An 18,454-nucleotide genomic window follows, 5' to 3' on the forward strand; every position below is an offset into this window, starting at 1 on the left:
CCTCCCCCAGTGACCAAAATCTGTTTTTTCCATAAATTTTTATTCATCGCTTTTTTGGGGACATTCGGGGACATTTTGGGGACATTTAGGGGTATTTAGGGACATTTTGGGTACATTTGGGGACATCTGGGGACATTTTGGGACATTTAGGGACACTTGGGGACATGCAGGGACATTTGGGACATTTGGGACATTTAGGGACATTTTGGGGATATTTGGGGACATTTTGGGTACATTTAGGGACATTTTGGGTACATTTAGGGGACATTTGGGGACATTTAGGGACATTATAGGGACATTTTGGGGACATTTGGGGACATTTTGGGATATTCGGGGACATTTGGGGACATGCAGGGACAATTAGGACATTTTAGGGACATTTTGGGGACACGAACCCCTCCCCTCCCCCCCAGTTCCGGCGTCACCTGTCGGGGACACTCTGGGGACACTCTGGGGACACCCGGGGCCAGCTCAGGCTCCTGCGGACAGAGGCGGCGCAGGCTGGGTGGCACTGTCCCCTCACTGTCCCCTCACTGTCCCCTCGCTGTCCCTCACTGTCCCCTCACTGTCCCCTCACTGTCCCCTCGCTGTCCCTCACTGTCCCCTCTCTGTCCCCTCACTGTCCCCTCGCTGTCCCCTCACTGTCCCTCTCTGTCCCCTCACTGTCCCCTCGCTGTCCCCTCGCTGTCCCTCACTGTCCCTCCCTGTCCCCTCGCTGTCCCTCACTGTCCCTCACTGTCCCCTCGCTGTCCCTCACTGTCCCCTCGCTGTCCCCTCGCTGTCCCCTCGCTGTCCCCTCACTGTCCCCTCACTGTCCCTCACTGTCCCCTCACTGTCCCTCACTGTCCCCTCGCTGTCCCCTCGCTGTCCCCTCGCTGTCCCTCACTGTCCCCTCACTGTCCCCTCACTGTCCCTCACTGTCCCCTCGCTGTCCCCTCACTGTCCCCTCACTGTCCCTCACTGTCCCCTCGCTGTCCCTCACTGTCCCCTCACTGTCCCCTCACTGTCCCTCACTGTCCCCTCGCTGTCCCCTCACTGTCCCTCACTGTCCCCTCGCTGTCCCCTCGCTGTCCCTCACTGTCCCTCCCTGTCCCCTCGCTGTCCCTCACTGTCCCTCACTGTCCCCAATGTCCCCTCGCTGTCCCTCGCTGTCCCCTCACTGTCCCCTCGCTGTCCCTCACTGTCCCTCACTGTCCCCTCGCTGTCCCCTCACTGTCCCCTCGCTGTCCCCTCACTGTCCCTCATTGTCCCCTCGCTGTCCCCTCACTGTCCCCAATGTCCCCAGGGGGGAGGGGACACTCACCTGTCCCCGCCGGGGGTGGCAGCTCCGGGGGGGGGGCGGCGGCTGCGGGGAGGGGACAGAGGGGACAGCGCCGTGTCACCAGTGTCCCCAGGGTGTCCCCAGCACCCTTAATGTCCTCAAAGTGTCCCCAAATGCCCCAAATGTCCCTGATATGCCCAAGCCGCCAATGTCCCCAAAGTGTCCCCAATGTGCCCAACCCCCCCCAATGTCCCCAGTGTCCCCAACCCCTCAATGCCCCCAATGTCCCCAAATGTCCCCAGTGTCCCCAACCCCTCAATGCCCCCAATGTCCCCAAAGTGTCCCCAACCCCCCTCGATGTCCCCGACCCGCACAATGTCCCCAAATGTCCCCAGATGTCCCCGATGCCCCCGATTTCCCACAGTGCCCCCAATGCCCCCAAATCCCCCCAATGTCCCCAAGTGTCCCCAGTGTCCCCAAAGTGACCCTAAGGTCCCCAAATGTCCTCAACCCCCAAATCACCCCAACGTCCCCAAGTGTCCCCAACCCCCACAGTGCCCCCAATGTCCCCAAATCCCCCCAATGTCCCCAGTGTCCCCAATCTCCAAGGTCCCCAAAATGTCCCCAGATCCCCCAAAAGTGTCCCCAGATGTCCCCATGTGTCCCCAATGTCCCCAACCCCCCCAATGTCCCCAAAGTGTCCCCAAGGGGTCCCAAAGCCCCCAAATGTCCCCAGATGTCCCCAAAGTGTCCCCGATGTCCGCGGGTCCCACCTGGCCTTGCTCCGGCACTTGCACTTCCCACCTGAGGGGACACAGGGGACAGTGACACAGGGACACAGGGACACAGTGACACTCGGGTGACATGGGGACACATGGGGGACACAGTGACACAGGGACACAGTGACACACAGTGACACAGTGACGCACAGGTGACAATGACACAGTGACACAGTGACACAGTGACACACAGTGACACAGGGACACACAGGTGACACACAGGTGACAATGACACAGGTGACAATGACACAGGTGTCACTCACTGAGCAGCACGCCGATCCCCAGCGCGCTCAGCAGGTGACACAGTGACACACAGTGACACAGTGACACACAGTGACACAGGTGACACACAGTGACACACAGGTGACACACAGGTGACAATGACACACGTCACTCACTGAGCAGCACGCCGATCCCCAGCGCGCTCAGCAGGTGACACAGTGACACAGGTGACAATGACACAGTGACACACAGGTGACACACAGTGACACAGGTGACAATGACACACGTCACTCACTGAGCAGCACGCCGATCCCCAGCGCGCTCAGCAGGTGACACAGTGACACAGGGACACAGTGACACACAGGTGACAATGACACAGGTGACAATGACACAGGTGACACACAGGTGACAATGACACAGTGACAGGTGACACTCACTGAGCAGCACGCCGATCCCCAGCGCGCTCAGCAGCGCCGCCACCACGAGGCCACCGACGCGCAGGTGACACCAGTCTGGGACAGGGACAGGACACGGGGACAGCTGGGGACACCTTGGGGACACCTTGGGGACACTGGGGACACTGGGGACAGCTGGGGACACCTTGGGGACACCTTGGGGACACCCTGGGGACACTGGGGACACTTTGGGGACACTGGGGACATTGGGGACACCCTGGGGACACCTTGGGGACACTGGGGACACACCTGGGACAGCTGGGGACATTGGGGACACCTTGGGGACACTGGGGGGACACCTTGGGGACATTTGGGGACCCTCCCAGTCCCCGCCAGTGGCCGGCACTCACCGTACTGGAAGGGACTGGAGGCATCTGGGGGGGAAAGGGAGGGGTCAGAGACCAGTACGGACCAGTATAAACCAGTATGGACCAGTATGGACCAGTATGGACCAGCATGGACCAGTACGGACCAGTACGGACCAGTATAAACCAGTATGGACCAGTATGGACCAGTACAGACCAGTATAAACCAGTACGGACCAGTATAAACCAGTATGGACCAGTACAGACCAGTACGGACCTCCCCCACCCAGTATAAACCAGTTTGGGCTTTCTATCCCAGTATGACCTAGTTCCCTCCCAGTCCCTCCCAGTCCCTCCCAGTTTCTCCCAGTCCATCCCAGTTTGTCCCAGTCCCTCCCAGTCCCTCCCAGTCCCTCCCAGTCCATCCCAGTTTGTCACTCACCAGGGGGGTCCCCTCTGGCCAGGGACAGGACTGGGGGGGGGAGGGGACACCAATTAAACCAGTTAAACCAGTCTGGGGGGGGCACTGGGCCCAGCTCCTCCCAGTAACAGCCGCAACCGTCCCAGTTCAGACCAGTCCATCCCAGTCCCTCCCAGTATAACCCAGTCCCCTCCCAGTTCCCTCCCAGTTCCTCCCAGTCCCTCCCAGTTCCCTCCCAGTCCCTCCCAGTCCATCCCAGTTCCCTCCCAGTATAACCCAGTCCCCCCCAGTTCCCCCCAGCCCCCCCCAGTCGCTCCCAGTACAAACCAGTACCTCCCAGTATCACCAGTGCCCGCAGCTGTTCCCGCTCCATTCTGTGACCTTTGACCCTGGGGGGGGAGGGGAAACCCCAGAGGGGCCCGGGGGGAACTGGGACAAACTGGGACAAACTGGGAGGGACTGGGACAAACTGGGAGGGACTGGGGGGAACTGGGAAGGACTGGGATGGACTGTAAGGGTTTGGGTTATACTGGGAGGGACTGGGAGGGGACTGGGGGATACTGGGAGGGAACTGGGATGGAACTGGGCGGGACTGGGAGGGGACTGGGACAAACTGGGGGGAACTGGGACTAACTGGGAGGGACTGGGAAGGACTGGGAGGGGACTGGGCGGGCCTGGGGGATACTGGGAGGGGACTGGGACAAACAGGGAGGGGACTGGGAGGGACTGGGACAAACTGGGAGGGACTGGGACAAACTGGGAGGGACTGGGGGGGACTGGGAGGGGACTGGGAGGGGACTGGGGGATACTGGGAGGGACTGGGACAAACTGGGAGGGGACTGGGAGGGACTGGGAGGGACTGGGAGGGGACTGGGGGATACTGGGAGGGACTGGGGGGGACTGGGAGGGACTGGGGGGGACTGGGAGGGACTGGGACAAACTGGGAGGGGAGCGGGGCCGGGTGAGTCACTGGGATTCCTGAGCAGGGCGGGACTGGGACAAACTGGTGGGAACTGGAACTGACTGGGACGGACTGGGAGGGGTTTGGGTTATACTGGGAGGGACTGGGACAAACTGGGAGGGACTGGGGGCACTGGGATTGGGGGATGAGTCACTGGGATTCCTGAGCAGGGCGGGACTGGGACAAACTGGGCAAACTGGGGGGGACTGGGATGGACTGGGCAAACTGGGATGGACTCGGGGGGACTGGGGGGGACTGGGGAGGTTACTGGGAGTTACCGGGAGGGACTGGGAGTTATTGGGGGGGTTACTGGGATGAACTGGGATGGACTGGGGGGCTCCTGGGGAGTTACTGGGGGTTGTTGGGAGTTACTGGGGGTTACTGGGATCAAACTGGGAGTTACTGGGGGGGTTGCTGCGGGTTACTGGGATGAACTGGGGGTTACTGGGAGTTACTGGGGGGTTACTGGGATGGACTGGGGGTTACTGGGGGGTTACTGGGATGGACTGGGGGTTACTGGGGGGTTACTGGGATGGACTGGGGGTTACTGGGAGTTACTGGGGGAGTTACTGGGGGGTTACTGGGATGGACTGGGAGTTACTGGGGGTTACTGGGATGAACTGGGGGTTACTGGGGGTTACTGGGAGCTCCCGGGGCCCCACTCACCTTCCCAGCGCAGCCGCGGGGAACTGGAAATGGGGGGGGGGGAATGGGGGGAACTGGGAGGGGGCGGGGCCAAGGAAAGGGGCGGGGCACGGACGAGGGGGCGTGGTCAGTGGAGGGGCGTGGTCAATGGCTGTAGAGGGGACTGGGATGGACTGGGGGATACTGGGACGGACTGGGAGTGATACTGGGCTGTACTGGCCGGGTCTGGAGCGGCACTGGGGTTGTACTGGTCTGTACTGGGAGGGACTGGAGGGGTTGAAGGAGCCGTTCCCGCCTCCGCCTCCTCCTATTGGCTGAAGCTGCCGCAAATCACCGCCTGCAGCCAATCAGCGCCCGGGAACAGGACCTGGGGGCGGGGCCTGGAGCAGGCGCCATTTTAGGGATGCTTAGCCTACAACTCCCGCCATGCCCCGCGGCCCCATAGCGCCTAATGGAGCCGGGACTACAACTCCCGCCATGCCCCGCGGCCCCATAGAGCTTAGTGAAGCCGGGACTACAACTCCCATCATGCCCCGCGCCCCATAGATCCCCGTTAAATCCCCTCCCGGACCCCAAAATCAGGAAAAAAAATCCCAAATTAATTTGGACACCAACACTCAGAGACTCTCGACAGCCCAACCGTTTAATAATTAAAATTTTATCCTGTTTAAAAACATCCCTTCCCTCCCATTTCAGTTCATTTGCATCCTGATTTGATGCCTCCTCCTCCTCGTCCTCCCCGGGGGTTTTCGGGGTCCCTCACGGCGTGAGGATCCCGGGGGGATTTCTGGGGTCGCTCACAGCAGGGTCCGGCCTCGCTGCGTCAGCAACACCCCAAAGCGGCGCTTGAGGGCCAGGCGGTGCCGGGAGAATTTATCATCGGGGGAGAAGCGGGCGGGATGGGCCGAGCGCGTGGGGACCCCGGCCGGGGACACCTTCTGTGGGGACGGCGCGTCAGGGCGGCCGGGACCCCACGGAAACCCCGAAATGTCCGCTCGGGACAGCCGGGACCCCACGGAAACCCCGAAACCCACCCTCAGGACAGCCGGGACCCCACGGAAACCCCAAAACCCACCCTCAGGACAGCCGGGACCCCACGGAAACCCCGAAACCCACCCTCAGGACAGCCGGGATCCCACGGAAACCCCAAAATGTCCGCTCGGGACAGCCGGGACCCCACGGAAACCCCGAAATGTCCCCTCAGAACAGCCGGGACCCCACAGAAACCCCGAAATCCCCGCTCGGGACACCCAAAATCCCACAGAAACCCCAAAACCCACCCTCAGGACAGCCGGGACCCCACGGAAACCCCGAAATGTCCCCTCAGAACAGCCGGGACCCCACAGAAACCCCGAAATCCCCGCTCGGGACACCCAAAATCCCACAGAAACCCCAAACCCCACCCTCAGGACAGCCGGGACCCCACAGAAACCCCAAACCCCACCCTCAGAACAGCCGGGATCCCGCAAAAACCCCGAACCCCACCCTCAGAACAGCCGGGACCCCACGGAAACCCCAAAACCCACCCTCAGGACAGCCGGGACCCCACAGAAACCCCAAACCCCACCCTCAGAACAGCCGGGACCCCGCAAAATCCCGAAACCCACCCTCAGGACAGCCGGGACCCCACGGAAACCCCAAAATGTCCGCTCGGGACAGCCGGGATCCCACAAAAACCCCGAAATGCCCGCTCAGGACACCCAAACTCTCAAAACCCACCCTCAGGACACCCAGAATCCCGAAATCCCCCCTCAGGACCCCAAAATCCCACAAAAACCCCAAACCCTACCCTCAGGATACCCAGAATCCCACAAAAATCCTGAAATCCCCACTCAGGTCACCCGAAATCCCACAACCCTCCCTCAGGACCCCAAAATCCCACAGAAACCCCAAAACCCACCCTCAGGACATGCAGAAACCCAAAATCCCTGCAATAATCCCCTCAGGACACCCAAACTCTCAAAATCCCCCCTCAGGACACCCAAACTCCCACAAAATCCCCAAAATCCACCCTCAGGACACCCAGAATCCCACAAAAACCTGAAATCCCCTCTCAGGACACCCAGAATCCCACAGAAACCCCGAAATGCCCCCTCGGGACACCCGGGACCCCACAGAAACCCCGAAATCCCTGCTCGGGATACCCAGAATCCCACAAAACCCCCAAAATCCCCGCTCGGGACACCCAAACTCTCAAAACCCACCCTCAGGACACCCAGAACCCCACAAAAAACCCGAAATCCCCGCTCAGGACACCTGGGATCCCACAAAATCCCCGAAATTCCCCCTCAGGACACCCAAACTCCCAAAATCCCCCCAATTCCCCCTCAGGACACCCAAACTCCCGAAATGCCCCCTCAGGACCCCAAAATCCCACAGAAACCCGAAATCCCCCCTCAGAACACCCAGAATCCCACAAAAACCCCAAAATCCCCGCTCGGGACACCCAGAATCCCACAGAAACCCCAAAACCGACCCTCAGGACACCCGGGATCCCACAAAAAACCCGAAATCCCCCCTCGGGACACCAGAATCCCACAGCAACCCCGAAATCCTGCTCAGGACGCCCAGAAACCCAAAATCCCTGCAATAATCCCCTCAGGACACCCGAAATCCCAAAACCCACCCTCAGGGCCCCAAAATCCCACAAAAACCCCCAAAACCCACCCTCAGGACACCCGAAATCCCCCCAAAATCCCTCCTCAGGACCCCAAAATCCCACAAAAACCCCAAACCCCACCCTCAGGACACGCAGAAACCCGAAATCCCCGCAATAAACCCCTCATGACATCCAAAACCCCAAAATCCACCCTCAGGACCCCAAAATCCCCCCAATTCCCCCCTCAGGACACCCAGAATCCCAACATTCCCCCTCAGGACCCCGAAATCCCACAAAAACCCCAAAACCCACCCTCAGGACACCCAGAATCCCGAAATTCCCCCAATTCCCCCCTCAGGACACCCAAAATCCCAAATTCCCCCCTCAGGACACCCAAATTCCCAAAACCTCGTAATTCCCCCCTCAGGATACCCAAACTCCTGAAATCCCACAAAATTCCCCCTCAGGACACCCAGAATCCCGAAATTCCCCCAATTCCCCCCTCAGGACACCCAAACTCCCGAAATCCCACAAAATTCCCCCCTCAGGATACCAAATTTCTCCTTTTTGGACCCAAATTTTCCCTTTCTGGACCCAAAATCCCCCTTTTGGGTCCATCCTTCCCATCTGAGCACCCAAATTCCTTTTTTTTTTTTTTTTGCTCCAAATTCTCCTTTTCTGGGCCCCAATTCTCCCTTTTTGCACCCAAATTCACCTTTTTTGGACCCAAATTGTCCCGTCTTTTAGCCCGAATTCCTATTTTTGGACCCAAATTCTCCCTTTTTTTCTCCCTTTTTGAGCTCAAACTTCCCCTTCCTTAACCCAAATTCCCCTTTTTCAGTCTCAAATTCTCCCTTTTTGGACACGAATTCCCCTTTTTTGGGTCCAAGCCTCCCACCTGAGCACCCAAATTCCCATTTTAGCCATAAAATCTCCCTTTTTTTCAGGCGAATCCCCGTTTTGAGCCCAAATTTTCCCTTCCAGGACCCAAATATCTCTTTTTTGGACCCCAATTCTCTCTTTTTTCAGTCCAAATTCCCATTTTTTGGACCTCAATTCTCCCTTTTTCCAGCCCAAATTCCCCTTTGTGAGCCCAAACCTTCCCTTTTTTAAACCTTTTTAAAGCCCAAATTCTCCCTTCTTGGAGCCAAATTCTCCCTTTTTGAGTCCAAACCTCCCCTGAGTACACAAATTCCCCTTTTTTGGGCACAGAATTTACCTTTTTGGGACCAGAATTCCCCTTTATGGATCCAAACTCCCCATCCCCAATTTTTCCCCCCTCAGGACACCCCAACTCCCCCGCACCGCTGCCAAACCGCACCCCGGACACCCAAACACCGCGGATCCCCTCAGAGCTCTCCCCGGATCTCCTCCAAACATCCCCAAAATCCCCGAAAATCGCCCCAAAGTCGCCCCGTACCCTCAGGGTGTAGACGCGCTCCCCGCGCTCGTTCTCGTAGCACTGCAGGAACATGGCGGCGCCGGCGGGAAACGGCGGCCGGAAGCCGCCTCAGGATTAAAGGGAAGCGGGACGGGGTTGGTACCGGAAGTTGGTGTGGGGGATGATGGGAAATGTAGTCCTGAAAGGGAGCGGGGAGTACAGATGGACCCAGGGCATCCAATGGCAGCCAAGGGGGAAATTTGGGGGGAAAAAGGGAAATTTTGGGGGGAAAAAGGGAAAATTTGGGTAATATAACATAATGTAATGTAATGTAATATGATATGATAAGATATAATGTAAATAATACAATACTATCTAATATGATAGGATATATGATGTAATATAATATAATATAATATAATATAATATAATATAATATAATATGAAATTATAATATAATATAATATAATATAATATAATATAATATAATATAATATAATATAATATAATATAATATAATATAATATAATATAATATAATATAATATAATATAATATAATACAATATAATATAATGTAATGATATAATATAATATAATATAATGTAATGTAATGTAATAATATAATATAATATAATATAATATAATATAATATAACATAACATAACATAACATAACATAACATAACATAACATAACATATAATATAATATAATATAATATAACGTGATATAATATAATATAATATGAAATCACAATATAATATAATATAATATGATATAATATAATATAATATAATATAATATAATATAATATAATATAATATAATATAATATAATATAATATAATATAATGTAATGTAATGTAATAATATAATGTATTGTAATGTAATGTAATGTAATATAATATAATATAATATAATATAATATGACATAACATAACATAACATATAATATAATATAATATAATATAATATTATATAATATAATATATAATATAATATAATGTAATATAATATAATACAATATAATATAATATGATACAATGTAATATAATATGATGATGTAATATAATATGATGCAATATAATATAATACGATATAATGTAATTAATAAAATATGACGTAATGTAATATAATGTAATGTAATACAATATAATATAATGTAATACAATACAATACAATATAATGTAATACAATACAATGCAATACAATAAAATGTAATACAATACAATATAATATAGTGTAATACAATACAATACAATATAATGTAATACAATACAATGCAATACAATATAATGTAATACAATACAATATAATATAATGTAATACAATACAATACAATGTCATGTAATACAATACAATGCAATACAATATAATGTAATACAATACAATATAATATAATGTAATACAATACAATACAATGTAATGTAATACAATACAATGCAATACAATATAATGTAATACAATACAATATAATATAATGTAATACAATACAATACAATGTGATACACTACAATAGAATATAATGTAATACAATGCGATACAATACAATACAACGCGATACACTACAATATAATATAATGTAATCCAATACAATACAATGCGATACAACACAATACGATACAATACAATATAATATAATGTAATACAATACAATACAACGCGATACGCTGCAATAGAATATAATGTAATACAACGCGATACAACACAATACGATACAGTACAATATAATATAATGTAATCCAATACAATACAACGCGATACAACACAATACGATACAATACAATATAATATAATGTAATACAATACAATACAACGCGATACACTGCAATAGAATGTAGTGTAATACAATGCGATACAATACAATACGATACACTACAATATAATATAATGTAATCCAATACAATACAACGCGATGCACTACAATATAATATAATGTAATACAATACAATACAATACAATTACACTGCAATAGAATATAATGTAATACAATGCGATACAACACAATACGATACAATACAATATAATATAATGTAATACAATATAATACAACGTGATACACTACAATAGAATATAATGTAATACAATGCGATACAACACAATACGATACACTGCAATATAATATAATGTAATCCAATACAATACAACGTGATACAACACAATACGATACAATACAATATAATATAATGTAATCCAATACAATACAACGCGATACAACACAATACGATACAATATAATATAATGTAATACAGTACAATACATTGTGATACAACACAATACGATACGATACAATACAATATAATGTAATCCAATACAATACAACGCGATACAACACAATACGATACAATACAATATAATATAATGTAATACAATACAATATAATACAATTACAATGCAATAGAATATAATGTAATACAATGCGATACACTACAGCGTAGTGGAACTGGCAGAGCCGGGGCGGAAGGTGCGCGCGGCGCCGTGCCAGGCACCGAGCCCAGAGCCAGAGCCCAGCAACGGCCCCGAGACACGGGGGGCACCGGGGTGAGCTGGGATCATCCTGCCAGACCACGGGAACGTGGGAACGTGGGAACGTGGGAACGTGGGAATGTGGGAATGTGGGAACGTGGGAATGTGGGAATGTGGGATGGGAACGTGGGAATGTGGGAATGTGGGACGGGAACGTGGGAATGTGGGACGGGAACGTGGGGTGGGAACGTGGGATGGGAATGTGGGATGGGAATGTGGGATGGAATGTGGGATGGAATGTGGGATGGGAATGTGGGAATGTGGGAACGTGGGAATGTGGGAACGTGGGAACGTGGGATGGGAATGTGGGATGGGAACGTGGGATGGAATGTGGGACGGGAACGTGGGATGGGAATGTGGGATGGGAACGTGGGATGGGAACGTGGGAATGTGGGATGGGAACGTGGGATGGGAATGTGGGATGGGAACGTGGAATGGAATGTGGGATGGGAACGTGGGATGGGAATGTGGGACGGGAACGTGGGAATGTGGGATGGGAACGTGGGACGGGAATGTGGGATGGGAATGTGGGATGGGAACGTGGGATGGAATGTGGGACGGGAACCCCCCTGAAGGAACCTCTGTAGGAACGCCCAGGAAACAATCGATAACCAGGGCTAGAGGGGCCCTGCCTGTGTCCAGGGAGAGGCACGGGGAACACTTTGCTCAGGATGGTGTGGGTCCCATGGCCTGGCGCTTCAGAGCCACGGAAACACCGTGTCTGAGTCGATCGTGGTGCTCAGTGCGCCCTGATGCCATGGGGGTGTGGGGCAGAGCCTGTTTCCATTGCCGGGGTGACGGGGGATGGCACCAACCGACCCCGCTGGGATCTGGGGTGATCCTGACCGGGAAGGAGCAGCAGAAATGTGTGACCGTCCCTGAGGCCCCGTGGATTCTGGGCACACAGTGCCTCCAGAATGGCTCTGCAAAGACCCAGAGGGACTCGGGTGGGATTTTGGAATGGCTCCCTGAGGCCCCGTGGATTCTGGGCACAGAGTGCCTCCAGAATGGCTCTGCAAAGACCCAGAGGGACTCGGGTGGGATTTTGGAATGGCTCCCTGAGGCCCCGTGGATTCTGGGCACACAGTGCCTCCAGAATGGCTCTGCAAAGACCCAAAGGGACTCGGGTGGGATTTTGGAAGAGCTGCTGGAGAGGCTGAGGACATCAAGCAGTTGAACACTGAAGGAGTGCAGGGGGATGCCCCCAATGACAGAGTGGCAAAGCTAGCCTTTGTCCCCCAAAAAAGGAAGGAAGCCCAGAAGTTTCTCCCAACGATCAGGTGAAAAGCCACCTCATAGGAGCCCAGAGGCTTCACTAAAACCTTGGGGTCACCTAATTGGATAGGAGCCAAAAAGTCCCGCCTGGGCCATCAGGTAGAAAAAGAAAGGACAAAGGAACCACGAGGCTTTTGTGAACGTGTTTATACCAGGGGCTGACCTCTGTACCTGGATCGGATTTTCTGTTTATTGTTTTTCCTTTTATTAATCCTTTCTGTTTCTAACACTGCAGCAGAAGCCATCCTGCTCAGTCTTCGCCTCCAAAGGTAATAGCCAAGCTATCCTTGGGGCATTAGGTTCCCTTTTGAGGGCTCATAAAACCCTGGCCCGATGAAACAGAACCCAACAGAACACCTCGCCTGGACCCGTCTGCAGCGGGACTCCTGAGGGTGGCAGAGCAACGAGCGCCAATTTTCACCAAAGGAACCAGAACCAGGTGGTTCAGTCTGAGAAAGGGGAAGAGGAACCGAGAGCAGCACGAGGCAGCACGGGACGGGGGCAGGGAAAGAGGTTTGGGGGTCCCAGGGACCCCCCAGGCTCCAGGGGGCTGCGCTGGGGGGGTGACCCAGCTGTGCGGCCTCGTGCCCCGCCAGCCCCTCGGGGACCCTTAAATCTGCCCCCACCCGTGTCACAGGGAGGTGGGCGGGGTGGTGGTGACCGAAAGTGATACCCCAAACTTCCCGTTTCCAGCCCCAAAATCACCCAACGCGGAGGCAGACACACGGTGGGAGCTTGATGGGGAGCAGGGGGTCCCCAGAATCCCTGGGGGCTGGGGGGCCAAGGGGTCCTTGGGGTGAGTGGGGGTTCTTTGGGCCTGGGGGAGGTCCCTGGGGTGCCACGGGGGTCCCTGGGGTGTGACAGGGGTCCCTGGGGTACGCTGGGGGTCCCTGGGGTGTGACGGGGGTCCCTGGGGTACGCTGGGGGTCCCTGGGGTGTGACGGGGGTCCCTGGGGTGCGACGGGGGTCCCTGGGGTGTGACGGGGGTCCCTGGGGTACGCTGGGGGTCCCTGGGGTGTGACGGGGGTCCCTGGGGTACGCTGGGGGTCCCTGGGGTGTGACGGGGGTCCCTGGGGTGCGACGGGGGTCCCTGGGGTGCGATGGGGGTCCCTGGGGTGCGTCTGTGGAGGGAGGGGGTCTCTGGGCCCTGAGGGGAATCCCTGGAGCGGGTGCGTGTGAGTCCCTGGTGGGGACAAGGAGCCCTTGGGCGCGGAGTAGGGATCCTGGTGTTCTTGTGGGGGTCTCTGGGGCGTGGGTGAGGGGTCCCTGAGTGGGGTCTTTGGGATGGTGATGGGGTCCCTAGGGTGGTGGGGATCACTGAGCCCCGCGTGCAGTCCCTGGGCCTCGAGGGGGCTCTCTGTGGTCCCTCATCCCGTTCTCTCTCCCGCCGCGTCCAGGATCTGCCCGGGGCGAGGCAGGATGTGCCCCGCCCTGCTGGTGGCGCTGGTGGCACTGGTGGCGCTGCCTGCAGGGCTCCTTCCCTACGGCTTCCACAACTGCATCCAGGCGCCGCGGGATCCCGGGCTGTTCCGCTGCATCCAGCGCTTCCTCAGCACCGTGGAGGCGGCGGTGGGCGACCTGCCCTCCACCGCCACGTCCCTCAACCTCTCCGTCAACATCCTGCGCCAGCTGCCCCCCGGCGCCTTCGCCCGCCTGCCGCGGCTCCGCGTCCTCGACCTGACCCACAACCAGCTGCAGCTCCTGGCCCCCGGCGCGTTCTGGGGGCTCTCGGCGCTGGCCCACCTCGACCTGGCCGACAACAACATTTCGGTGCTGGCCTCGGGCGTGTTCACCGGGCTGGGCAACCTGAGCACGCTGCGGCTGGACCGCAACCCGCTGCAGGAGGTGGCCCCCGGGGCGTTCCGGCCGCTGGCCGCGCTCAGCACGCTGCGGCTGCGGGGCGGCCGGCTTCGCGCCCTGGAGCCCGTGGCCACGGCCGTGGGGAATCTGACGCGCCTCGAGCTGCTCGACCTGTGCGGCAACGAGCTGGCGACGCTGGGCCCGGGACTGCCGCCCGCGCTGAGGGTGCTGCAGCTCTGCAACAACTCCCTGGCAGCTCTTTCGGGGGCCACCGCCGGGGTGATGCCCGCAGGGCTGCGTGAGCTCGACCTGTCCTACAACAACATCTCGGACCCCGCGCCGCTGTCGGACCTGCGCCTGAACAACCTGACCACCCTACGGCTGGCTGGCAACCCGCTGGACGTGGCGCAGGTGCTGCGCGTGGCCGGGGTCTCCCCGCGCCAGGTGGATGTGTCAGGGCTCCGGGTGGGCACGGGCGGCCTGGAATTCCTGTGCCAGCAGCTGACAGGACAGCGGCTGCAGTGGCTGCGGCTGCAGCGCATGGGGCTCGCGTCAATGCCCGACGGGGCTCTGGCCGCGTGTCCGCTGCTGAGCGCCCTGGACGTGTCTGGCAACCGGCTGCGGAAATTGGGCTGCGCGGGGCGGCTGCTGAACCAGGGGCAGCGAGCGGTGCTGCGCGAGCTGGTGGCCGAGCACAACTTGCTGCAGCGGCTGCCGTCGTGCACAGGGGCCCCGGTCCTGCAGCAGCTGCAAAATGTGTCCCTGCGCTTCAACCGCATCCTGGTGGCCGGCGCGGGTGCCTTTGACAACGCGCCGGCGCTGCGGCAGCTGCGGCTGGACGTGAACGAGCTGGCGCGGCTGGACCGCGCGGCGCTGCGTGGGCTCGGCCAGCTGCAGCACCTGCGCCTTGACAACAACCTGCTCATGGACCTGCTGCCCGGCTCCTTCGCCGACCTACACCAGCTGGAAGTCCTCAACCTGCGCAACAACCGCGTGGCTGTGCTCTTCCCCGGCGCCTTCCAGGGGCTGGACCGCCTGCAGACCCTTGACCTGGGCGGGAACAACCTGAAGCACTTGGCAGCCAAGGCGTTCCAGGGCCTCCCGCGGCTTCTCCGGCTTTACCTGGACCGCAACCGGCTGCTGGAGGTGAGGGTGGCCACGTTCCAGCCGGTGCAGCTGACGCTGGGCGTGCTGGACCTGAGTGCTAACGCCCTGCGCTACCTGAGCCGACACCTGCGGCAGCCGCCGCCCTTCCGCTACCTGCACAACCTCTACGACCTGAAGCTGCAGGGGCAGCAGCCGTACGGGATGCGCGTGGTCCCACAGCGCTTCTTCCAGGGCCTCAGTGCCCTGCGCTGGCTCTACCTGTCACGGAACTCGCTCTCGGCCATCCCCGCCGACGCCTTCGACGACCTGGCACGGCTGCGGTACCTCACGCTGGCCGACAGCAGCAGCGGCATGGGCTACCTGCCCGCCGGCGTCTTCAAGAACCTGAGCCAGCTGCACAGCCTCAACCTGGAGAACACGGGACTGCGCGGCCTCGGCCCCGAGGTCTTCGGCAACCTGACGCACCTGAGGGAGCTGCGCCTGGCCAAGAACGAGCTGCGCACGCTGGATACGGCTCTGACCACGCGCCTCCCCGCCCTGCGCTACCTGGACCTGCGCAAGTGCCCGCTGAGCTGCAGCTGTGCCAACGCCTGGCTGCCCGCCTGGCTGGCGCGCGGGCCCGTGCAGGTGGTCTACCTGTACAACTACACGTGTGGTGAGAGGGGCGGGGCCTCCACGTACCTGCACTGCTTCGACACACACGTGTGCTACCTGGACATGGGGCGGTACCTGTTTGCAGGGACGGCGCCGGCCGTGCTGCTGCTGCTGGTGCTGCCGCTGCTGCACCACCGCGCCTACTGGCGGCTGCGCTACCAGCTGTTCCTGCTGCGCGCGTGGGCACGCGGGCGCTGGCGGCGGGAGCAGCGGCGCTACGCCTACGACACCTTCGTGTCCTACAACTCCGGGGACGAGCGCTGGGTGCTGGAGGAGCTGGTGCCCGAGCTGGAGCGCGGAGCCCTGCGGCTCTGCCTGCACCACCGCGACTTCCGCCCCGGCCGCGCCATAGTGGACAACATCGTGGACGCCGTGTACAACAGCCGGCGCACGGTGTGCGTGGTGAGCCGCGGCTACCTGCGCAGCGAGTGGTGCTCGCTGGAGATCCAGATGGCCAGCTACCGCCTCTTCGACGAGCTGCGCGACGTCCTCGTCCTCGTCTTCCTCGAGGACATCCCCGAGGCCGAGCTCTCGGCCTTCCACCGCATGCGCCGCGTGCTGCTGCGGCGCACGCACCTGCGCTGGCCCCCCGAGCCCCCCGCACAGCCCCTCTTCTGGGCAAAGCTCCGCTGCGCCCTGAGCGCGGGGCAGGAGGAGGAGGAGGAGGGCAGGGAGAGGGCGGGCAGGGAGGAAGGGTGCCCTGGCCCGGCTGGGAGCCCTGGGGAAGCTCTCCTGCAAGAAGGAAGCTTTCCGCCCCAGAATCACCATTTTTTATCCGGGGAAGGTGTCCTGGGGAGGAGGGGTGATGGCAGCGAGGAGGAAGAGGAGAATGAGGGGAGGAAGACAGGGAGCAGGGAGGGAGGCTGCCTTGACAGGACTGGGATTGCTGCGGAGGTTCCCCCTCAGAAGAGCAGTTTTCTGCCCCAAAACCACCGGCGTTTCTCTTGGAAATGTGCTCTGCACAGTGGAGATGAAGATAACAAGAAGGAGGAGGAGGAAGAGGAGGAGAAGGTGGGGGAGGAGGAGGAAGGTTGCTGGGAGAGAGAGCGGCTGCTGCAGAGCGACCTCACCCTGGCGTAATGGGGATCCCCAGGGACATTCCAACCAAACAAATGTGGTTTTATCCAAAATCCCTGGTTATCCTCTGAGAAATGTGCGGTTGGGACGGTGGTAATGAGGGAAAAGGGGAAGGAGGAGGAGGAAAAGCGGGAAGCGAGACGGAGCTCAACGTTCAGGTGCAGCAAATGCTTCATAACTCAGTTCCTTTTCCCGGCACGTGGGAGCTGCAGCTCTTGCACAGCTGGGTCATCCTGGTGTTATAAATGAGAAGCTTGGCTAGACCAATATTCAAGCAGCAATCAATTTATTAATTAATATGGTAAAGTATGAGCAATACAGCGCTGGGTACAGTGGTGGAAATTTTCCCTCCAACTGCACACTGATAGTTGGGGCTTACAGGTATTTATAGGGGTACTCATAAGCTTTCTCAGCAGTTTCTGTTCCCAATTTTTACGTCACAATTCTATACACTATTGCGATTCAGTTTTCCTCAGGATGTATCCCAGAAAGGAGTATCGCCGTATGGTGGGGTCCGGCTTCCGAAAGAAGAAAAGTCTCCCAGCTGGTGAGGCCCAGATTCCAGATGTGGGTCCACCTTTTAATTGCAAGGACTGTAAATCTCATACCAGTGATGTCCAGCTTCCCTTGGTTGAAACTATCAATCCTTGAGTGGATGTTCATCCTCCTTTCTCAAGCTGCTTTTCACTGTTTGTTAGCGCGTTGAGATAAGCATGTTTCCTTTTGATATATTCCAAAGCTACAGTTTCAAAGATCCTTACTACAAGCAATATTCTAAAATTATACTTCAAAAGGTTATTATTGAAAAACTCTTTTTAGCTACAAGCAGAAAGTTCCTGTCAAACAGCAACATCCTTAAAGCTTAATTCAAATGCTCCTAAAACAACTGAAGACTTATAAAGGTTAATTGTGAACAAAAGGTAGGTTCCAAGGCCTTCTTCCATGCTTTACTTCCTCAGTTATTTATTAAATTGTCTTTATAACTGTC

The 18,454-nt window shown here is 55.7% G+C and overlaps 3 protein-coding genes across 3 annotated transcripts; 1 reads left to right on the forward strand and 2 right to left on the reverse strand.

The window, feature by feature from the left end:
- Positions 1–18: 18 nt before the first annotated feature.
- LOC135288459 (uncharacterized) lies at positions 19–5,492 on the reverse strand. Its single transcript, XM_064401849.1, has 9 exons — positions 5,466–5,492; positions 5,071–5,369; positions 3,777–3,832; positions 3,465–3,494; positions 3,068–3,091; positions 2,700–2,774; positions 2,035–2,065; positions 1,304–1,345; positions 19–479 (listed from the first exon to the last, which is right to left on the reverse strand). The coding sequence occupies exons 1-9, from the start codon at positions 5,490–5,492 to the stop codon at positions 422–424; spliced, it is 642 nt and encodes a 213-aa protein (XP_064257919.1). The 3' UTR covers positions 19–421.
- Positions 5,493–5,671: 179 nt separating this feature from the next.
- NOP10 (NOP10 ribonucleoprotein) lies at positions 5,672–9,189 on the reverse strand. Its single transcript, XM_064401954.1, has 2 exons — positions 9,069–9,189; positions 5,672–5,987 (listed from the first exon to the last, which is right to left on the reverse strand). The coding sequence occupies exons 1-2, from the start codon at positions 9,120–9,122 to the stop codon at positions 5,847–5,849; spliced, it is 195 nt and encodes a 64-aa protein (XP_064258024.1). The 5' UTR covers positions 9,123–9,189; the 3' UTR covers positions 5,672–5,846.
- Positions 9,190–14,230: 5,041 nt separating this feature from the next.
- On the forward strand, positions 14,231–18,454 carry LOC135288519 (toll-like receptor 13). Its single transcript, XM_064401895.1, has one exon. The coding sequence runs from the start codon at positions 14,248–14,250 to the stop codon at positions 17,467–17,469; it is 3,222 nt and encodes a 1,073-aa protein (XP_064257965.1). The 5' UTR covers positions 14,231–14,247; the 3' UTR covers positions 17,470–18,454.

Source organism: Passer domesticus, chromosome 33 (assembly GCF_036417665.1).
Source record: "Passer domesticus isolate bPasDom1 chromosome 33, bPasDom1.hap1, whole genome shotgun sequence".
NCBI lineage: Eukaryota > Metazoa > Chordata > Aves > Passeriformes > Passeridae > Passer > Passer domesticus.